This window comes from Manacus candei, unplaced genomic scaffold (assembly GCF_025592945.1).
Source record: "Manacus candei isolate 608988 ecotype Guabito, Panama unplaced genomic scaffold, ASM2559294v1 h1tg000003l, whole genome shotgun sequence".
Taxonomy (NCBI): domain Eukaryota; kingdom Metazoa; phylum Chordata; class Aves; order Passeriformes; family Pipridae; genus Manacus; species Manacus candei.
The window spans coordinates 17,290,843-17,314,657 of NW_026138051.1; the positions used below are offsets into that span (position 1 = coordinate 17,290,843).

Below are 23,815 nucleotides of genomic sequence, written 5' to 3' on the forward strand. Positions count from 1 at the left end.
TGGGGTGAAAAAAACCCTTTAAATATTTGAAGATAGTATCATAGCAAGAAAAAAATTCAGTGGGACTGGTTTCATGAAACACTGGTTTTACCCTCACAGCGACCACTGGTTTCAAAGGAGATGGTCCCAGAAACAAACAATATCAGCTGTAAACATGAACACCAGTGCTCGGCGTTCTGACCTGCAACTGAGGCCACCGCAAAAGCCAAACTAAAAATTCAAAAGACACAAACTGAATTGTCCATGAGGTCCCTAACTAAAAATGTCCTGACCATGTACAAACCCCAGTGATCTGGAGATTCCCAGAGGTGACCTGACCGTCTCAAGCCCTGGCCTATTCTGGAACAATATGAACGAGTGAGTCAGGGGCGTTTGAGCACAACCAGGCAACCAGTCCCAAGGAGGTGCAGCCAGTGAGTGCTAGCAAAGATCTCCTGTAGCTGTGGGTGCAGCCTACCTGAGTTTGGATGGCACGTCTGTGAAGAGCCTCAGGATAAACTTTGTGGCGATGCCCGGATGGTAGGTGGTTGGGATGAGGACGTAGCGGCCTTGCTGAAGGATCCTCCTCAAGAAGACAGTGCGTGTGTTGATGTACAGAGACGTGGCCACTCTCTCCTGCACAGTGAGCTTGTGCAGCCGATAGCTTCTGTTATCCTCCACCTACAGCCACAGGGCAGGATAGGGATTAATGGAAGGAGGGATAGCAGTGCTAACAGGCAGGATTCTCCCTGCACATTGAAGCCAGGTAAAACCCGGCAAGTGAATTTAGTAGAGCAATGTGAGGATTAGAGAGAGTTAACACAAGATGCAGGTTTTGAGCAAGGCATAGAAAACTTAGTATTAAGAAATAGCAGAGGCAATAAATTCACTAGAATACAGGACACTCTGACATGAGGGAACATGAGCATGAACGGGAAGAACTAGAAATGCTAGCACACACAAAAAAGGACATATGGAAGAAAACAAAGGGGGATAAGAAAAGGGACAAGTCAAGAAATCAGGTATTCTTGCCAGATACTGAAAATCCCTGCCAAACGCACAAGGAAACTACCCAAATTAGGGAAGGTTCAAAAGTTTATGAAGATGATGATGAAAGGACACTGAGTTCATGATGAAGTAGGACAGGAACGACCACCAAAGTTCTCCCCAAATTAAAGACCACGCCTCTAACTCCGCCTGTTATGAATATTAAAAGTATATGTTGCAGTGTAATGAATATTCATAATATGTGATGCAATTGCTTGGCAAAAAGTGTATAAAAAGCTCAATTGTAAGTTTCTCGACGGAGCAGTTTGTCCAGGGCGACCTGGTTGCTCCCCAGCCGTGAAAATAAATACCTCCTGCTCATAGACTGAAAATTCTGTCTCTGAGCAGTTTCTCCGCGCCTTCTTTGGGGCACAAATTGGCATCAACATCACACAGCCTTTCATGGCCGGAAAACACAACGTGCAACAAAGGCAAATTGGTTGGCAAATGTTTTTTCACCCACTGAAGCTGTGGCAGAGACAGCCCAGATGGGCACCCCAGTGCCCCTGAGAAATTGGACTTTTTTATTTGCCTTTAAAACGTTGCTACTGTAGAGAGCTGTGGAAGGCTCCTGCCAGGGGATTGAAAACAAGGCTGAGGGGAGGAGGCCATAGCCCAGGAAGTTACGTTTGTGGAGGCCCGAGGGGTGAATCTCGGGCATGTGATGTTTATGTCCTGCGTCAAAGGCGGCCCTTTGCACACACACCCACCACTACCTCGAGAAGGCCTCACTCATAGCAGGGGTGCCCCCAAAGCACTCCCCAAAAGCCTAAATGGCTTTACAAAACCCAGCACCTCTGAAAAACGGCATTACTGTGCAAAAAACAGTCTCCCCCCACACACAGGGGAAGTGCCAGGAAGGTTTCTGAGGCTATAGAAACCTGCTGGACTTCATGTTTCAGAGGCTTCTCTCCCCCACCACTCCCTGGCAGACCAAGACTCCAGTGAGAACAACCACCAAGTTCTCTGGAGACCTTTGGGTGTCTCAGACAGGCTGAGATTCCTCTGCCTCCTTTCTCTAGGATGGAGAGAGCATTCCAGCCTTTCACAGCAGGCTCTCAATCCAGGTGCACACACCCGTATTTTCGTTGCCCCTTTTCTGAATACAAAAAAAAACAAACCACAAAATAACCATTTATGTTTTGTTCTAAGCCCTGAAGTTGTGCTTAACTATTAACATCCTCTCCAGGGGACTGGTATTTGCCACAACACAGTTAAAATATAAACCTATTTCTTAAGCAGCTCTTGAGGGCAAAGGCAGCCCTACATTCTTTTCTGGCAGTTCTCTTCCCAAGGCCTTTAGTCTTGTTAATGAGCCTGGTGGGTTAGAACATTTTTGAAATAGAAAACTTATTTAACAGAAGTAAAGATAGATACTTTTCTGAAGGCGTGATTTTCTTTTCCAAGCCTTTCCAAATTAGATATACAGGCATGAGCAAGGCAAGGTAAATTATGCCACTTTCTGTAATGACACTTTTCAATATCTGTGGTTAACAGGTGATTTTCAAATGAATAGGTGTAATGTAGATGTCAGCAGCTCTAACTGACTGTTTAAAATTGACATTTTTTTACAGTAGAACCATAGTGTAGTCCCACTAACTGTAGCAGCAGATGATAGGATTTATCCAAATCCTCAGTAAAAAAATCAGAAAAATAGCTGTTTCTTTGCTTCCTTCCTTCTCAAGTCCAGGTATTTTCATTTTAATCAATTTGCCCTGAGAGTGCAATTAAATTACCTTTTGGGATCCCTGTGGTTCCTTTTCCCATATATTGATTTCCCACTCACTACTCCAGCTTTTGAAAACATTCTTTTTTCTAAGTGGCAACAGAAAAATGGCAGTCTTTTCAACCTCATTCACTTAGCTGTATTTGCTGATGAAATGGAGGCAGAAGCCTTTGGTGAGAAGGAGAAAAACACCCCTCCATGTTTCAAACATTAATACTATTTTGCCTTTCTCTTGAAAGCTTGGGGTAGGAAAAGCACTTAACATTCTTTTACAAAAGGGAAAAATTACTTACGTTCCTTTAGTTCAAATAGACTTTGAACTGAACTAAGTTCAATTTAGTTCCAATAGTCTGTCTAATGTCAGCTCTGCTGGTGGATTGCAGTGCCCATGCGAAGTTCGTGTTGAGTGGAGAGCCAGACACCACGGGGATCGTGGCTCTGTCTGCCAAAGATCTCATGGCCAGGGTGAAGCAGGACTGAACAAACTCTGCACCAGGAGTGCAGGTGGCTGCCTACCTTGAATATTTCAAAGCCAATTGGGATGCTGTCTCCTCTCCCTTCTTTCTTGTATTTGCGGCGATCCTCCTGTTGTAACGAGACCAACACTTTGTCCTCAGTCTTCTTGACATCAAAGATGTACTAAGAGAAGAGAGAAGAGAGTGAGCTGTTAAAAATGCCCCAGGATACTGAGGATAAAGCCATCACCAAGGAAATATGTGCATCCAGTGAGGCAAATAGAAATGTATTTGGGGATGGGAGGAGAGTTCTTCATATAACAGGTATTCCCAGCAATTCCCAGCTGAAAAGTAATGCTAATAGTGAGGATCTTTAAATCAAAAGTATCAAAGACACTGAAAATGTAATCCTAGTGATAGGACAAGGGAGAATATGCTGCAACACCTAGTAAGGAACATTTTAATTCATGTCTCTGTTGAACCATATGCAGTGTTACCTGATCAGAGTGTTCCAGGGCAAATGGAGGTACAGGAGGGGAACAAGAGGAACCAAGAGAGCTCTCTTGGTCTGATGAGAGCTCTGCAACTGTGATCTTACTTCTGAGGACATTTCAGCTGTCTTAATGGGTAACGATCTAAAAGCCAGCAGGTGTCTGTAGGAATACACTTATATTTGGCTTAAATTCCCTTATCAAAAGGGACTGGAAGTGTCACAATCCCTCTCTGTACAGGTAAGCTCTACAGAAGGCCTCAGTGTCAGGCGTTTCACTCAGGGAGGACGGACAGGAATTGTCTCTAGATTATGGTAGGGTGTGCCACAGTAATTTATAATGGCAGATAATACAATTGTGTTCCAGCATTGCTATAAAGAGCCTTTTAATCAACTAGCCCAGAGATAACAATGGAATAAAAAGGACTTCCATTGCATCAGGCATGCACTGAACTGTAATGTGTATATATTGTTTTCTGTGGCAGCTAAACACTTACAAATGAGACTCAGACAAGCACTTGGAATACATCCAGAATCATACAGGGGAACACCTCTGGGAATAAGGCACTGACAGAAGACAGAGCAGTGAAGAACTGCTTCTGCATCTACACCTACATGGCAGGATGAGCTGGGAGTCTGAGATTCACTCCTGATCTGAAGAGCAGAGGCTGCACTGCCCAGTATCCTGCTATTAAAACAGAGGGGTGCAGGCAGAAACCTCCCTTGAAAGTGCAGAGAAGCAGATACAAAACCATCTTTAATTAATCTAGAGAGAAAGGTCAATTTTCAAAGTAATGACTAACACAGTAAGTGCTCAGCTCTCATTGACAGTAATGGAAGTTTTATGCCTGAATTTGCATGTGCTGGGATGAAAACATACCACATGGAGAAGGGCAGGAAGATGAGAAATGGAGTTGGAATGGATGAATGGATAAACTGAATAGCTTGAAATTACCAGGTAGGATGAGACATGGAAAATTCTGAAATGCTGATGAGAGGGTGAGCTTGGGTAAGAGACCAGATACTTTCAGAATCTTAGATTAATGCCAAGGAATACTAACTAAATACAGTGGATCAAATCCTCAGGCTGTTTAAGGGTGTTAAATGAATGAAGCTCTGTCATTGGAAAATCAGACTCGTTGCTTTTCTACAACTGGTAAACTAAAAGAAGTCCAGGAAGGATGTCAGTAATCCTGGTGTGTTTGACTCATCAGCCCCAAACATAATCAGTCCCAAACAAATATCTCAACTACTGAGAGATTTCACAGAAATCACTGAAGCACAGCACACTCCCAGGAGACAGACACTGGCAATCAGGTTTTTTGCCAAGTACTCACTGCCAACTCCCAAATGGGTGGATACTTCAGAAGCCTCAGCTCAAGCCTCACAAAATCCAGGGGTTCCCACCTGGGGATTCTGAAGGAAGGTCTCTCTGTTATCAAAGCAGCCACCAGAGCGATTTAGCAGGGGTTCTGAATTTTTTGTCCAAGCCCCATGCATCATTTTCTTCTCCCAGGTCTTGTGGATGCTGAAGTAGGAGGTATTCACAATCCGGCAGATGTCCACATCTGTGAAATTCTTACACCAGTCCTCAAACGTCATCCTGTTCCATGGGACACCAGGAAAGTAGTGGCTTATTTAAAAATAAACTGTGATACTCATGCAAAGAGCCAAAATAACACACAAAATCTTCCAGTAATTTAAAAGGAGGCATTGCTCAGCTGTCCAGAGGACAAACTGATTCAGTGGGAAGCTCTGCATGTGGAAATACTTGTGAAGCCACAGTCACACACTCTTAGAGCTTAATTTAGAGAAATATCACTTATTATGTGTTTGGTCAGGTCTGGATCTGTTCTGTTGCATCTCCTAAGCCTAGAGGACAGGTTGTATCTACCAAGCTGGGTTTGGTAACATATATTTTGCAAAGGCAAAAGAGATCACCTGCAACCAAAGCATGATCCACTCTTCATTATTACGGTCCTTATCATCACATCTGTCCTTGAGCACAACTCAAATCTCTGTGCTCTGGACACAGCTTTTATGTAGCACCATCTCACTGCTGCAACCTGTGCCTGCTGAAGCAACAGGCTGGATTGCAGGGCAGTTAAAAAACATTCACCTCCCCCAACAGCTTGGGATCTCTGAACTGCCATCGTGCCTTGGCTTATTAATGGCCCAGAGCCAAACTCTGAGGTTGCCAGTTCTGACAAAGCCAGCAGAAGGCTTTTCATACTAAGCACTGCCAGCACACTTGATGCAGTATTGACAATCTACCGAAGAAGTTGCTGGACTAAGTATTTGGTCTTTAGGCAAAGTGAAAATTAATAGGATTTTAGAGATTCTGTAGATAATGAACGCTCCTCATGCCCGTGCTGGAAAACACCAACAAATATCAAAATTCATTGGCTGCAATTATATTTATAGATAACTCAGGCACAGCAGTCAGTGAACAGGTTTGATTGTGTGTTCAATACCTGGAATTTTGTCATGTAAACCAGCATGTGTTGTCTGGATTCTGAGTGAATGTCCTAAATATAGGTAATAGAATTCGAGGGCATTTGAAACTTATATTTACTAAGAGCTACTAATTTTGTTCTACTAGTTTTTAATCTGTTTTTTCTATTCTTCTCTCTCATCCCTTGAGACTTTAAAAGAAACAGAGCTTGTGCCAGGACTGGATAATCTTATTCATTTGGGAAAATTGTTTTGCAGCTATTAAATGGCAGATTTATTACTCACTGTAGCTAGTGTCTCCAAACCCTTCACATCTCTGCTACTCACCAGAACTCCCCATCATTCTCCAGAACGAGCCCTAAGCTCTTGCGTTCTGAATCGCTGACTTTCTTCCACTCCTCAGAACTAAAAGGGGGGAAAAAAAGAATTAAAAAAAGAGAACAACAAAGATGATTAATAAATTAAATGCTCTCACTTGGAAAAAAATTAGAAGTAAAAATCTCTCATGGCCCCTTGTTTTGAAAGTAACATCAGAGTACTGAAAAGGCAGATGATATTCAGGAAGAAAATGTGAGGCTTGCAGGAGGAGTTTTAAACCATTAATTGATTTGAAAGCTACTAAAAAAGGAAGAGATTAATGGGAAATTGGCACAACTAGAGCAGAACCTTATTGATTTCCTTTATTACACTCTCCATTAGGATGCTTTAAACACTTAAACAGCTGGTTTGGAAGGTCATAGGAGATTGAATCCATTCCCTGAAGGCCCTTCAAATGAAATCTGGTTCTCCTCAGGAGATTATTGGATTCTTCACTTAGACCAGTGTATTCTCTTTGTCTTTTAATCACCTTAATAAACAGGCCTGAGATTTCCCCAGAGAGCCTTTGAGAAGAAACTGCTGGAGCATGAGCCTAGTGTCCAGTTTCCAGAGGAACACTGCACTGCACAGACACCTCATTGCCTGCATGAGCTTAGTGCTCTGCCTTGGCCCCTGCAGGCACCTGCCTCTTCCACTGACTGCAGGGGAGCACAGACCCAAAACACATCACTCGTGCTGAAATCCAACAACAGGCTGCGTGAGCCCCTTCCCTGATGTCTTACACTGGACAAACAGAGCCACAATTCCTCATTCCCTTTCCAAAAGTACTTGGAGGCTAAAGTTGAAGGTGGTTGGCAGGAGGGAAGGGAGGTTGTTTACTATAACAGACATTTTCTTAACCCATTTGGAAATTGTCAGTTTAATTCTGTGAGGCCAAAAGCCATGGTCCAACCTCAGAATCCTCAGTGCTTCCACTGGCATGAGTGGCAGCTGTGTCAAGACACACAAGCCAGTGGAGAAGCCCAAGGGTTTAAGTTAAAAAAAGACACAGTAGCTCTTCTGTGCATTCTTTGCATTTCACCTGGACCAATCTCTTTGAAAGTAATAGATTTCTGCTAGCTAAAATATAGGATGTAAGAAATTAATACGAACTGTAACACGTTTTTCATGTACAAATCACCTGTGATGGAATATATCCCCTCCAGCGATCATTTCTGTTGCTTGTAGAGGGGACTGCTAAGACCACATGAATATTCATTAGAAAATAATTCAAGAAATCACAAATGTAGCAATTTTACAGCATTTTTCACCAATCACTTAAATTATCTAAGAATAAAAGACTCATGGCACCTCCAGCAGCTGGCGATTACAGACGAGAAACTGAGTCACAGACAAACTCAGTGGTGAAGCTGGGAACAAGCCTCACATTCTTGACTCATCTCCTTAATTGTGGGCTGTTTTTCAGCCCGTGTGCCAAGTGTGCCAGAACAATGGTGTATACAGCAAACTAAGGTCCAGGAAGCCGTAAGCTCCTCCAGCATGTGCTCATTTTGTCAGGGAATGCTCTGCTTGGGGGGAGATGGCACAGAGGTTCAGCTGTCACTGAGGATGGCTGTGTCTGAACAGTGTTTAACCACGTATCTCACATCCAGTGGCCCCAGCACAGTTTCATTCCTTTGACACTGGATTTGCAGCACTTACTTGTCGCTCCAAGCACCGTTCCATTCTTTTTTTCCCCAGGGATTCCTCAGCCTGATCATGAACAGCTTTTCTGCCTTAAAAGAGAACACGAGCCTTTCTCCAAGGCGCAGCTTCCGAATTCCAGTCACCGAGTAGGCATGGCCAACAACAAGCCCCATCTCTGTCTCCACCTCACTGGCACGGCCAGAGGACACCTGGAGCATGAAGAATGACAATTAAAAAGTAGAACTCACATCACTGAGGGACTCAAGAGCTACAAGCTCAAGGGGCAAGACAAGGAAGGCTTGTTTTCCATTCCCTTCCCAAGTGATTTGACTGTCCAGGAAAATAACAGCACTGGGGCTCATAATGGCTCACTGGTCTGGTGCTGTGCAGGATATTGCTGGACAATTCCTACCAGGCAGAAACCCAGAGCTTAGGGGAATCCTGCCTGCTACAGCCATTTTGTCTCTTCCTGGCCTCAAGAGTTAAAGAATTCCAAAATCTTGTAATCTTTACAAAATTACTCTTCTGGATATTGGTGACTGTGCTCAGGTTGTCCAGTGGTATCCTCAACTGGACACTCCGTAGGGCCTAAGAATTGAGCTCATGAGTCCAGTGGCTGTTTCTGTGTTGGAGTCAATTTGATATCCCAGAAGAACTACTGCTGGTAGATAAAAATAGAGATCACAGGCAATAAATTTTTCTATCCATTTTTCAAACCTGTCCTGTACCTCTCTTACTTGGCAACGGGCAGATCTGCAGGTTTATTTAGGAGCTGGGTTTGCTCCTCATGAACTTCACACAAGCAGCCTAGTTTCCAGCAGTGATCAAGCAGTAAACTGTCCTGATGGATGACCTAGGCCTGACCAGAAGCTGATCTAAGAATACATAAAAATTGTCAAGTTCTGAAAAATACGACAATTTCATTTAATGCATCCAAATCTCCTAATCTAAACCCAGAAAAGCAGTATCATATAAAGATGCTGGAGTTGCTTTGAAGGACTGGCCCTTTAGAAAGCCAGCACAATGCTGCTTCTGAGCAACACGGGCCAGGCAGGACAGTGGAGAAAATAAAGCTGTGCCAGTGTTATAACCCTTCTTCTGAGCCAGGAACAATTCAAATGGTCCTGCCTCTGGCTTCTTCACATCCTCACTGGAGCCAGCATGGGCATCCTTGCACTGAGCCATAGCTAGAGACTCTCTCATCTATATTGGACTATAACCCATTGGACCTGAAGACACTCACTCCCTTGGACAGCAAGGAAGGAAGATTTGACTCAATGCAGATCCTTATGTGTAAACTTGTAATAACCTAATTAATGATCAATTAAGCCTTTGCTGTGTCAAAGAGAGCAAGAGTTATGATTCTTAGTGCTATTAATGTAAATATTTAAATATATTATTTATTGTTTATCATTATACAGTAATAATTATAATAAATATATATTTCAATATCAACAAGGACTTATCAGAGTTATGCTAAGCAGACATTTTTACCCATTTAAAAATTTAACTGGTCTAAACAGAGTCCTTCTCCTAAAGCAAGAGTTGCACTGATATAAGAATGTTCAGTTCCTAAAGGTAAAAAATAAAAAAAAAGTAAAAAAAAGGGGAGAATGAGAAATTTATATCAAATTGGAACTGACAGATGGTCCGGCAACTGTGAGAGTCTCACCAAGCCCTCTTTGCCTTTCACCAACAACAGCTCCCAAAGAATCAGCTCATGTGTTACATGGAGACTGGCTGACATTTCCAGTGGGTTTGGGCTTTCTCCAGAGTAACACTTTCACTTGCATTTTTCACAACTGAAAGCAAACATAGAGTCCTTGACAGCAGGGGAGTCTGTAACTTCTCCTGCTGCCTTTATTACCCCCAGGCTTTTCTTACTGCTGGGCTGCCTTTCCCACCTCCTTCCAGAGGCATTTATTTATTTATTTATTTAAATGAGATATTTAAACATCTAGTGTCTGTTCAGATTTCTAAATGGTGATGCTTAGGGCTATTTTGTGATCCAAGGAAAATGGTGACATGCTTGTAAGGCAGCAACGAAGCCACTTGAGTATTAAATATTCTACACCTAGCAAGCTTCATTGTGTGTATAATACATCAAAAAGTGACAAATGCAGACAAACATAGGAAATGCCCCTCTGTAATCAATGATTAGAAGCATTTGTGTTTAATTTGACAGACAGACACATAATGCCAGGAAGAAGTGAAAGTGTTACAACTGCCTAATTAATTGCTTTTTAAAATACAAACTTAGCATATCTCCTCACCAGATCCATGTTAAGAAACAGAACTGCCTTAGCATTTGGGAGCAACCTATCGTTCCAGAAACAATGTTTACAACAACAATTCACACCAGGAAGTCTGGTCTGCCAGGCTGGTCTGAGCAAATTGAATGGAATTCTTTCAAACAAAAATTCAGACCTTATGAAAAAGGTAAAACAAAAACCAAAGACCTTGAAGATTTTGTTCAAATTAATCTCCCAGGAGGTACCATGTGTTCTTCTTTGGTATCATGGCACTGGCACAGGGCAGAGCACAGCCAGGGATGGCCAAATGTGCTCAAGCACCTCCAAACACAGCTGCTTTTCTGTTGTTCTAGACAACTCCACAACTACCATGAGACTCACAAGAATTTCTGAATGCATCAGCCCTTTGGGATCCACCACTTTACCGTGGATTTAGCACTTGTGCCACACTATTGCTGTAGCACTTAACTAGTGTTAAGCACTTAATACTAGCATGTGAAGAGCTACACTATGACCTTCATTTCACAGATGTGGAAATTACAGCAAAGTGTTTAAGTGATTTAACCAAGTCCACAAAAGATCAGCCTTAGCCAAAGTCTTAAACTGGAAGCAGGGGGCATGCTAAGTGCACCTAAATGCCAACCCTGCAGCTCCTAGAGAATGATCCCTTTCCTGCAGGCTGCACTTTAAAACTCATTTAAAAGGCAACCTTTCAGGAAACATTCAGGCAGTTTGTTAGCCCTCCACGTGTGGTAAGAGCTTCAGGCAAGGTGAGAATTTCAGCACTACCCAGTCATGGCCTGACATTGCAGACTTAGACAGAAGAGGAGTTAAGCCCAGTTGTCACTGGTTTCCCTCCTATAGCAAGAGGCAGTGCAGGGCCCTTGGCTGCCTGTGGTTTTTGAAGTATATGAAACACTTTGGGAGCTGCTACCACAGAAGCCATCCCCTCTCTACTAAGGGAGCCTCAGGGTCCTGGCCCCTAATGTAGGCACCCGAGTTACCTGCCTCACATGAGCCAGTGTAGGCAAGTTTTGCTGGTTAATTCTAATGGGGAGGTTATTAGCAAACAGTACTACCTGAATAACCAGGTGAGCTCAGCCTTTCAGCTCAGCTCCAGTGTGTTACACTGGCTGCACCATCACAACTAAGGTCAAGGAGTCTCAGCAGTTCGGTGTCAGCAGAACTGCTTTCTCTAAACAGATTCCCCTAAGGAATAAAGAAAGTGAACGCTGCCATCTGGCCTGTAAATTAGGACATTCTAGGTGGATTAACCTCGGGTCAGTACACAACTGTGACCATTGAGAAAGAACAGCATTTCAGACCCACAGCAAAGTGGCAGCACAAGCAGCTTTGAAGTTTTGTGATTGTATTTAGTGGCTCCCAGAGCTGTAGTGGGCTGGCAGCACTGCCAACTTCGTAGATTTCTCCATACAAAGCTTTCAAAAACATACAAATGAAGGACATACTTAATACACTAATAATAGTATTTCTTCCAGAACATTTCAACTGAAATTAACTCCTAAAATCCAGCTCTCTGCACATACCGCGATGGAGCAGCTGATCAACCCGCCTCTTCTATGCACTTTCATCAAGTCTTCAAACAGCTTCATCTGCTCAGAAATAATCTCTCCATATTTGCCCTGTACCAAATCAATAGATTCTGCCACTGCTCCAGTGAAATCCACAATAGCATCTGCAGCACTGCCTCCATCGAGGGCTTCGTAGGATCCAGCCAACCTGGAGGCAACACAGAACATTCTCAGATACCAAGAGGCTGTTACAAGTGCTCTAATTGAATGTAGGTAATATACTTGGGTCTCACCAAGTCAAAACCAAAACAGAACAAGAAAACCCCAGCAGATTGCAGATAGAGATTTCCTGGTTTCTAGGATTGCTAAGGCTTTGGGCTGCTGCAGTTGACTGCATTGCACTCCTTTATGATTCACCCCTCCATGCAGATTAAAGAAGGAGTTTTCAGACTTTCTTAGGTTCTCTACTAGCAGTAACCTTAAAAACTAGGGAAAGTCTGGTAGAACTGAAAGACAAAACAAATAGCTGGATAGGAGGGACAACACTGAGAATTACAAGGGCAATGAACCAGCTCATACTTTGCATAAGCTTTCTCCAGCAGTGCACTCCAGAACTCATTTTTCACATTGGAATGGCAGTAGATCAACTTCCCATCCATTGTTGGCAGCAGATCATCAACAACCACCTCTGTCCATTCTCCAAAGCACCAGAAGCGGAAACGGAAAATCCCAGCATATTTCTCTGGGTTTTTAGGGTCCCATTCTTGTTCATTAAAGTCTGGAATCACCTGAGAAACCATGGAAGGGAAAGTTCAGCAAGTGCACTCTGTTAAGGTTTATTCTGAGGGCAGACTGCCCTGGAGCATGCACTCTGCTGGCATTCAGCTTCATGAGCACTTGACCCTAGATAAATGAAGCAGTGAAAAAAGGATGAATTTGGTACAAAGTCCAAATGTAATCCTACATCAAGGAATCTTTTAGGAAATTAAAATTCATATTGATTTGCAGAGAGAGATAAAAAGAACCCCTTGCACTCTCTAGCTTTGTTATATCTGTTCTTTGCTACTCAGTGGGACTGAGGAGTGAGGGGGTCTCATAACAAGAGAAATGAACTTTTAAAGAAAGGGAAGATTTGAGTCTACCAAAATTCACTACTTGTTAGTCCTAGAGGGAAAAATATTAGCTGATAGGCAAGGAAACAGCCAGGGTTTATTAGTTTTATTCCACGCATCATGCACATCTATCACCTACCTGCTGCCATAGGCATTTCCTCAGAGCCAGGCAGGAACATGCAGCCACAAACCAGCAGTTCCCCAGGATGCCCTGGTGCAAGTCATGGGAGCTGATTCCATTCACAAACAGATGGGGGTCTTCACAGAGGTCCTGACAAAACAAACCAGAGATTACTGGACACTCCACTCCAGAAATGATCACAATATCCTTTCCATCAAGAAAAGCAGCAGGAAATGGTGTTACTGACACCTGGAGCACTTTCTTTATTGCCATGCCCTTGGCTGACATGCTGGAAACCCTCCTTCAGCAACAGCCTGAGCTGCTGCAATGACCCCAAGCACACAGCACCTAAGGAGGCAGAAAATACCTGTCTGTGAAACACACCTTTCATTCTCTGTGTCTCATAATTCTCATTCAACCAGCTCCTATTAGAACCACTCGCTCCTCCTTTCCCATTGCTCTCCTGGCTCCATCTCTATCTACATGCAGATTCCCAACAAAGCACAGCTGGATCTTCCTGTGATGTCTCCCTGCTCCTCCCTATCTTGCCCCTTCCCTGCAGATCAAGGCACTAAAAGGAGCACCAGTATCATAGAGCATAGGAAAGCCAGTATTGTGTTTGTTACCAAGAAATCTTTGGAGACAGTGTTCTTGCTGAATGTGGCCTCACAGTAGCAGAGAGAACCTCCCACACAGCACTTCAGCAAACACATAATCTGACTGTCCTTAACTGATATGGAACCTGCTGGTTTCAACCCAGTGACTGCTCATGACATTCTCCTCTCAGTCACTGCTCTTCCTGACTGGCTGAAACGATAGCAGTGGTAGGAAATTTTGGGTTCACAGTACAATAACCCTAAACTTCAACACTATGGAAATGATTTTACATCCAAGCATTAGAAATGCAGAATAAATAACTCCCTCCCACCTCAAAATGACAGGAGACTGTAGGCTTCCCAGTTTGCTGTGAGCAGTAGAATAAGGAGCTGTGCTCCTCACCTCATGGATTCTCACTGGCCTTTGGTGATAATAGATGATGATCCCAAAATACCAAGACTGCAGTCAAAGCCTGGCTACAGACCACAGGCACGTGAAGACCTCTCAGTCTTCCCTCTGATGTGACTGTAACAAATCAGTGCCAGCTGAGCTTATTTTCAGAGTAAAGAACCACATCAGTGCTGAGCTGGAGGCTGGTTTTCCTGGGCTGGTTTAGCCGATGACACCTGGAGTCAACTCATGGCACGGAATTCATGGAGCTGCTGCCACTCTCTTTAAGAAAATTATATTTTTTGGCATGAGACTTTTCTCATTAAGTAATAGTTGAAATTTTAAATGCCTTTTGGGAAACAAGTAACTGATCATTACAAGACACTGTTATTCTGTCAGTATTTCTTACGCGTGTCTCCACTTAGAGACGTTTCAAAGCTTATTAACAGACCTTAATAAACATCTGAATAAAAGAAATGGTGCCTATGAGGAAAATTGATCATGCTCATCAGCATCCATTCAGTCTCCCTGGATGGTCTGATGTGGAATGGCAACAGGACCTTCAGGCTGACACTTCAGCTGATGTAAATCAACCCAGTTGCCTGTTGCAGGGGCTGACAGCAGTTGACTACTCGGCCTTCACAGTGGTAGCACACATTCCATGTGACCTGGGGTAGACTCAAGTTTTGTATCCCACTTCCAGGCAACTCCAGCATTAATAATTTTTAGTTTGTTTTCCCTTTCAAAATGTTATTTTGTCAGAATAATAAACAAGCGATAAATGGAGCCGTGAGGGTTGAGATTGTCCAAACTTTTTTGTCACTAGAGGAAGCCAAAACTTTAATTGGTTTTGAAAGAAATTAGGCACTGCTGTATATTACAAGTATCTTCTCTTTCTTTTTTTTCCTTCTAAAAATAACCACATTAAACTGTCATTTTTCAATTGAAGTGTGTCTCACATGTCCCACAGTCCTCAGAGAAAAAAACAGAGCAGCATGTGCCAACTGCCAAAACTTATGGATGAGATTAGCCTTTGCTGACTACTGGGGTCCAAAGCAAACACGGAACAGCAGAACTCAGAAACAGCACCTCCCTGTTTCCACCAGAGTCACCAAATTCTTCAGAATCCTGCTTGATAAACCTTATTAAACTGCTTAAGAGCCGCGCACTCCTGGGACTAAAGAACAGCATAAGAAAATTACATCAATTCTGTTCCTTTTGTCATTAATTACAGCCATTATAACAGCTTCTATGATGACTGTCACTGCATGGCTCAGATGAGACACATAATAACACTCAGGCACAAGCTGGAGCTAATTTCAGCTGTTTGCTGTCTTCTGGGTTTTTTGATTTTCACCACTTATGCAATATAGCAAATTCTAAGGAATACTTTTAGCTATCTAAGCCGCAATTCCCCCAACACAATTAGAAATGTGCTATTTCGATATATTATTCTGCAGTCCTTGTGAGGATATTAAAGCATTTTTTATTGCCCCAAGCCTGTAAAAAAAAAATTAATAATTAAAAAAAAAAATCACTTTTCCAATAATGCTCCCAGCAGTGATAATTCAGGGTAGTTGAGGACCAAGCCAATTACTATCAGAGGAATTACAAGGAAGAGACGCTGATGTGAGATGTGGCTCAAGCACTTCAGGAGACCTGATGCCTTCTCTTTCTTGCTACCTAAGCACCAAAACACTTGAACTCTGGGTTCCACCAGAAGTACCTCCTTTGCAAAGGTAGTGGTTTAACCCTAATCCCTTTTCTCAGGATCAGCATGTGACATCTGTGCTGTAAAAAGGAGAAATATCTTCACATTTCCAAGAAAAAGTTTAAAGGCAGTTGCTAGGTCTTATTAGACATCATTAAGGTCTAACAGCCACACTATTTCTAATACAACACTGATAATAAAAGCAGTTGTTGTATTATTTATACCTGCAGGGAGCATTTCACCACCAAGATGCAGAGCTCTTCCCGGTTCTCCCCTTACGTGTGTGCACAATAAAATAAACACCATCTGCAGAACTATAATTGGGCTGTAAAGAGTCTAAAAGTGAGGTAAGAGGTTGCAGGGCCTGAAGGTTCTGCTGAAAACCCTGACACACTGATTTTCATACCAGACTTCCTTTTCTATCACAGAAGTCTATTTGTGTCGCCTCCCATCCTTGCTGTCCTGTGTAGGCTTGAAATATCTGACTGTTCACTGTTCTTCAGCCACAGATGCTGTGAAGAATACAGGGGCTCCAAAACCCCCTTTTTAGGATTTTAAATGGTTCATCTCTCTGTGACAGAGTAAGTAAATGAACTGGTTTATGAGCAGACTGGGAGAACACCGAGCAGCCTGGAGATGAGGAGCCAGCATGGGATCACAGGAAATAGGAGCAGAAGAGACTGTGAACAGGTTAGTCAGTCCCAACAAGTGCCCAGATTAGCTATCCCTGACCTGCTTGTGACTGAAGCTTCTCTAACCTGCATTTCACACAGCCCACGAGGGAAAGCCCACACATTCCTCCCCTAGGCAGCAGAGACGAGCATTGCTGAGCTGCTCCACAAGCCCTCTGTGAATGGAGAGGACAGTTACCTTTCCTTTCTACAGCAGCTCCTCAGATAAGCTGCAAACCTATAGCAAGTCTCTTCTCTCTAGTCTTTATAACTGGTTCTTCACGTTTTGTGTCACTGGTGGCACGTGGTGCCCAAATCCAGGCCCTGTGCTCCAGGTGGGGCTATGGCCGTGCTGAGCAGAGCTCCATGCTTTTGCTTACTGAAGCTGGGGGAGGCATTTTTCTCTTTTTCCCTTGAACTTCACATATTTAACTTGTGTTCGGACTGGGATCCACCCTCTGATCCTGTTCTATGGACTTACTGCCTATTCATTCTATCTCCCTAAGTGAATCATGAAGTCACTTAATACCAAAGCACTGCACCTGGGTGCATTGATGAAGTGATGCTGAATTCTACCCTATTTATTCCACATTATTTTCCCAAGCTCAGTTTGAATTCTCACCCCTGTCAAGTGGCTTGCAATCCTACCCCAGTCTGTGTCTTACAGTATTCCCATACATGCCTCCCTAGCCCCTCATGCAAGTAATAATGGAAATACTAATGAGTACCAGATTAAGGGAGATTCCTCTAGGACTCCATTGACACAAGGCCAGTTTGAGAGTGCTCCAAGTCATTTATTTCACCATTACAGAAGTTTGAATTAATCCAAATGTTCATACTTCGGAGAAATGTATCAGACACTGGCAAAGTCTTAGGAAAATCAAACTATATCACATCTACTGCTCTCTATCTATACTATGAGATCTGTCCCACTGTAGGCTGGAAGGAAACCAAGGTGGTTCCTATCAGGGTACCTGACACAATACATAACACAATCCATACCATCAGACTAACAGTCATCTGCTTAGGTCTGATAAATTGCAGTCAGGAATTTCACTGAGATACAAAAATGTTTGGACTGCAGTACAAATATGGAAAATGGCAAATTAACTTTTTGCTACAATGTATGTCCCCAAAGGAAATTGCAAAACATTGTGAACCATGGGAGATAACAAATGTCCATGACACAGGAGCTGTGAAATGGTATCTATGTTGCTCTGTCATGATTACTTAAGAGAAAAGGAAAAGGAAAAGGAAAAGGAAAAGGAAAAAAGGAAAAGGAAAAAAGGAAAAGGAAAAAAGGAAAAGGAAAAAAGGAAAAGGAAAAAAGGAAAAGGAAAAGGAAAAGGAAAAGGAAAAGGAAAAGGAAAAGGAAAAGGAAAAGGAAAAGGAAAAGGAAAAGGAAAAGGAAAAGGAAAAGGAAAAGGAAAAGGAAAAGGAAAAGACGAAGTATGGGTTTTATTTGAGAGCAGAAGCACCACAGAAAATACAGCAAATAACTGATTAACTGTAAGCATTAATTTCATGTTTCTGTGGCTATTTGGAATCTTAAAGAAATTTAGCTAAAGGAGAAAGTTGCACTTAACTCTAAAGATGCATCTCTTGACATTATGTCTTACCAATATCTATGAACTAAAAATGATGCAATATCGATTATAAAAAGGAAGAAAGACATTTAAAGGGTTAATGAAATATCTGAGTTTTTTCACAGATATTAAATGAGCCTGCACTGTAAAACATTATGAGAGATCTCTCAGATCTGAGAAAAGGGAAAGATGATTTTTAAACAGATTACGTACGGTCTGTCAGCTTGCTCAGACAGAAAAACAGAGATTCAGGGAAAGGGAAGAAGAAAAAAATAGCAAATACTGCTTGCAACCAAGATTTTCAAAGGATTCAGTAGCATTTAGAGCTTATTTTCTCCAGTACCTTTTAAAGAACCCAACCCTAATGTGAAAAATAATGCCCCTTTGCTTGCACACAAGACCTATGGAGACAGGCACTCTCTATGATTGTATCAGACTGATCTACTTAAACCCAGTACACCATTCCCTTAATATTGTTTATAGCAGTTTGAATTCTGTCAGAGTTGAGAATTGTTTTCATTTTCTTCTCCCATCTTCATATCATCCTGAGTCAGCTCCTGTAGAGAGTGAGGTCAGTGTTGGGGGAAGCAAGGGGAAAGGCAATTCTTTCTGAACATGGATGCAAAACTTCAGCTTTGGCTGCAGTTCACTATGAACCAACCTCATCTAAAGGAAAGCAGCAAAGACAGCACTTACCTCGTGGTTGTGTAGCTGAAGAGGTAGACAAGATTGTCCATCCTATAATAAACCCCAGCTGTGCTGGCATATTTACAGAAACCTTCTCCAGGCCAGGCTGTGTGCCAAGGCATTTGTAGTTACCCCTAAGAAGCCAAATAACTGAGCCCAACCACGCTAGATATTCCAATGCATGCAAGAAGTCCTTTGTAACCTTGTTATGTCTGAAAAAAAGTCTGCCTATGGAGCGAAAAAAAAGAAGTGTTAAATTCAAATCATGCCCTGTGGTAGAGCTGTAACCCCTCAGGGGACAGTTCTCAGAGAAACCTCCACCCAAAGAAACCCGAGGTCGGATGTGACCTGACTGAAAGAGCCCTTCCTGAGATCAGGAAGGGACTTTTGTCACTGCTGTAACATCATGTAAATCCACAAAAGGCAAGTTTAGCCCTCAGGCTTCTGCCTGTACACCCTGAGCTCAGGAAGCGTAATTCCTCTGTAAACTTTATGCCTACTGTCCAGCAACACCTGTTCCCAAGAGTGAGGTTATGCCAAAAAGTGCTTAAAAAGAAATGGAGCTGTATGTAAGCACAGGGAACAGTATGCCAGTGTACTCCAGTCTTATATAAAAGAAAAGCCAGCTATTTGGGGATTGAGAAATTCTTCTTCCCCCTCCTCCCTCTCCTGTAAATCCCATTACAAAACCAAATGCATCACAGACATTTTTAGAGTGTTCTTTTTTTTCCCATGTTCAGCTTGGGGCGAGTGGTGACTAATACTCAGCGAAGGCCATGGGTTTCAGCCCTGCCCTGCCTATGCCTATGTATTTGGGGAGGATCTGAATCAATGTTTTGGAAGAAAAACTCCCAAACATTGGGCAACATGGTGTGTATCTTGGCTGCCTCTAGGTTTCACCTGACCCTTGGAGCACTACAGCTCATTCCCATCCGGAATGCTGACGGGGGCTGGAAAGGGTTCAGATGATGTGCCGTAGGGCTGACCTTTTCCTGAACCTCATGACAAAGTGTTTACTGAAGCCCTGCCCTGAGTCCTCTGTCACCACATCCTGGGAATCACTCAAGACTACAATGAACAATTTTCTGTTCTCCCAGAACCCTCAAACAAGTACATCAGACCATCTCTTGCCACCCTATTTTAGGTTGTGAGGCAGCACATCCATCACACTTTAAGAGGAGAGCTGCCTTGGTTTTTTTTCTCACTGAACTTACAAAACAACAGCCTTTGTCTCCTGCCTCCTTCCCCTCGTACCTATTCCCTTCTCTAAACTCAGTACCACAATTTGTGTGACTTCTCCTCATGAGCAGCAACCAGAGATGCCATTCTTAGGGCAGGACTCACCTCAGGCAACAGTCAAGTCCTCTCAGCAAGGTTCCCTGGAACCAGAACACGAGTTCTTTCAAAGGGCAATGTACAGACATCACCTTGCCATCCCATAGTGCTGTAACACTGGAGAGAGGCCTGTCTCTCTACTCATCATATAAACAAAGGGAATGGTTCAGAGCAATTCCAACCCCTGGGAAACTTTATTCTCTGCTGTTCCAAAGCTACAACAACTGTGGCATAAGTTGGGGAGAAAAATTTAATCAAGGTATCATGTTAATTGGTTACAAATGTATAAGTTTAAATTTCTGGGAAAAAGCAATTGTTTTCCATCAGAAAAGACATCATTTTTGGGTCATTAACCCAAAGTTTTCTTGTAAAATGCTGCCCACCAGCAGGGATAAGGACATTACAAGTACGTTCCTTTGTATTTAATAAAATCAATCATTATTAAATATTACAATGACAGAATGGGGAGAAACAGTACAGGGGGAAGAGCCCCGGACACATCAGACTCACTGCACATGAGCCTCTGTGTGAGCACTAACCCTTTATTTGAGAGGGGTAATTAGCTCCAAACAGGGATGTCAGCAGGCCAGAGATCTCAGATGAACTGCCCTTTTTTTTAACTCCAGTGTAAAGGAAAGAAACCAGAGGCATTTTAGAGCAAAACTGAGCGCACAGTTCTTTTGAGAGACAGGTGGTATAAGCCAGTATAACTCTATTTCTGCAAAAAACAACATACCAAAGCAGGGGAAATGTCTCTGCATTAAATGTAAGTAACAGGGGATGGCCAAGGTCAAAGAGAGTCTGTTTAGAGTGACTCCCTGATGTCACTTCCAGGCACACACCAACATGCCTGAGGTCAGACAGGGCCTGTAAGTCCACTCACAGTTCATCAGACTAAAAGACCACCCACTGTTTAGCTAGGTTTTTCTATTGCTTCCTCAAAACATGTTTTTCTATTAAATTCTTGGACTAGTTTCCTAAGATGGGAAATAAAAACAATGAGGAAAGGAGGTTGGATTAACTCACACACAATTTTTTCCACTGCACTGAAATATTCAGCACCGGACCAGTGCAGAATAAGCAATTCCCAGGTCTGTCCTCCTGACTGCCCTGCTCTGTCTGGGGAGGCAGCTATTTCCTTTGCCTGATAACGAGCATCATTTTGGCTCAGTGGCCGTGACCTTCCTAGGCTTGACCAGTCTGACCTTATGCTGTGTCTCAGGGGGCTGGCAACTGATGCAGATGGAATTCTCCCTCACTGCCTTTTATGAGGAAGGGAGTATGCTGTTTAAAAAAGAGTATTAAGCAGATTTCAGCACAGTCACCTATTATTTTTGTTATTACACTGGGCATTGTGAGGCAAAACTGAAGTCAAGTCCTCTAAGAAACATTGTCTGGAGTGAAAATTCAGGTTAATCCCCGAGATGATTTATGTTACTTGAAAGGAGGTATTTCTTCTGTACCCAATGGCAATGCAAAGGTTAAAAAGCATAAGTTCAAACCACCACATTAAAGAGCATAAACCCCTTTAGCAACAGGTTCTTCCTTTCCACCTCCCTTATCCAGCAGATTTTGGGTTCAGCCTAGTTTCCAGTATCTGCTAATCATGGCATTCATATCAGACACTTTCTTAAGGATAAAAATCCCTCATCCTCCCCTCCCAGTCTCCTCATCTTTTTCAGACAGTACATTGAGGTGTTCTTCCATTTAGTTCCTTAAAGTAAAAAAAAAATTAGTGCACGGAGTAGCCAGTGACACCTTCCAGATACACTTTTGGAATTGTGATCTGTGCCACACCATCCTGGACTAGATGTTTGCTTCATAACATAAAAACAGGAACTGTAAAATTGTATAAAACCCTGAGCATAAGACAAGAGCTTCTTAAACAAATAGATGACTTGAGCTATATCAAATTTTGGATTTTGATTTTTTTTTTAATAGAAATTTTGTTCTAGCAAGCACAACACAACTCTGCTGAGCCTGTGTAAGTCAGAGTCTATGGAGTGTCTCTGTCCCAACATGACACATATCAGACTCCTAAATTCTAGTCTGGACATCCTTTCTGGCAAAGATCAGTCTTAGATCATGTAAAACGGGGTATTTGTCTTTTAGTAACACAGAGATATGCCCAGTACCTTGAAGAGAACCACAGAGCTTTCATGCTATCAGACCTTTATCAGATCATTCACACAAGCTCCAGAAAAAGCCTTCCCATGGAGCTATTCCTTGAGCCTTCTGCTACAGCTCACTCCTGACATTCCCTGTCCAGACTGGGTTTGAGCTGCAGCCAGGACAGTGACATCAGCATCTCCTGCATCCAGTCTCAGCAATCAACCACCTTCCCACTTCAGGGAACCTGCTGCTTGTCTAAGAGTTCAAATTCCAAGCTATAAAATTTTTGCATCAAAATTGACACAGCAGCATCTGCTTTACTGCTGGATAAAAAGCACTTTTATGACTCAACCAAATCAGTGGGTCATAGAATCATAAATTCACAGAAACTACCAAAAAGGGTTTTATTTACACATCTTGAAAACAAACAGCAGCTTCTGTTTCTAAAACATCTTTTAAAGCCTTATCTTGGAACAATGTTAATTTAGCAATAAAGTTATCAGCACATGAGATAAGTTTCTTCAGTTTTGAGTGATGAAACTGAAAAACCCACAGCAGTGATTTCCACAGTAGGATTCTCAAACAAAGTCACAGTTGTCATATCTGCCAAGCAATCAAGCACATGCTTAACTCCATGCAGGTTATTTTGTCTAGCACAGATTGCTGTTAGAGGACTAAAATTTTTGGATAAGCCCCTTCTAATTATGCCAAAACTTCAGGAAGTTTTTACAATTTAAGGAACCATATTATGTGCTAAAGGGTAAACTCTTTAAGGGCGGTTGGCAGATGCCAAATAATACCCAGTATTGCCACTATATTAATGAATTCATTTTAATTCACACTTCAGCCAGGTACTCTCCTTTCTAGCCCTGTATCTTTCACTGTGTTCTCACCTTTGCTTTTCTTCCCCACATTCTGTTATCGACTCCACACGTTTCAGAAGGAATCAATAAGAGAACTACTTCCACATCTCACAGATCTGTTTAGGAAGCTTGCTTTCTGGTATCTCCCTCTCTTGTGGGCACTCTGACATCTGATAAAGGATAAGCCTTTTCCCAGGGTATCCAGCTCCCACTCAACTGTCTGTTGCCATGGCACGTGTGGTATCTCTGCTTACTTTGATGGCAAATGCAAGTGACTCCAATCTCTCACTGTCAAAGTTTTCACTACCATGATCCAGGATTTTCTTCTGCTTCAACCCAAAACAAAGACTAGAGCAGATTCAGCCAGACAGATACATTGAGAAAAGCCTTTGGCTCCTTGGGAGGAGTCAGCCTGTCAGGGTAGTCCAAATGTTTACTTGGTCATGATTTTATCCCAGTTGAAGCACAGCCAGTTTCATCTCTGTGTTTAAATTGTTCAGGCATTTAAGAGGCTTCTTGCTTGGAAAGACACAAGAAGAAACTTTTTACCTTATTTATATCATGCTGTTTCTTTACATAGCCCTTTCACTGCATTTATCAAGCTTATTTTTGGTTTTCCCAATGTGATGTAGATTTGAATTCACTACTTCATTTCAGACAAATTCCTTTTTTAAACACTAACATCACATCT

General features: G+C 42.5%; 1 protein-coding gene across 3 annotated transcripts in view; it reads right to left on the minus strand.

Annotated features, from left to right (window-relative positions):
• The window catches only part of LOC127470558 (calpain-5-like), a 54,018-nt gene that overhangs the window by 9,207 nt on the left and 20,996 nt on the right, over positions 1 to 23,815 (minus strand). For all 3 annotated transcript variants that reach the window (XM_051786223.1, XM_051786203.1, XM_051786213.1), the window contains exons 4-11: positions 13,191 to 13,322; positions 12,519 to 12,727; positions 11,955 to 12,147; positions 8,171 to 8,364; positions 6,479 to 6,556; positions 5,105 to 5,300; positions 3,269 to 3,391; positions 458 to 660 (exon numbers count right to left, since the gene is read on the minus strand). In XM_051786223.1, coding sequence (XP_051642183.1) covers positions 458 to 660; positions 3,269 to 3,391; positions 5,105 to 5,300; positions 6,479 to 6,556; positions 8,171 to 8,364; positions 11,955 to 12,147; positions 12,519 to 12,727; positions 13,191 to 13,322 — 1,328 coding nt within the window. The remainder of the gene's footprint in view (positions 1 to 457; positions 661 to 3,268; positions 3,392 to 5,104; positions 5,301 to 6,478; positions 6,557 to 8,170; positions 8,365 to 11,954; positions 12,148 to 12,518; positions 12,728 to 13,190; positions 13,323 to 23,815) is intronic.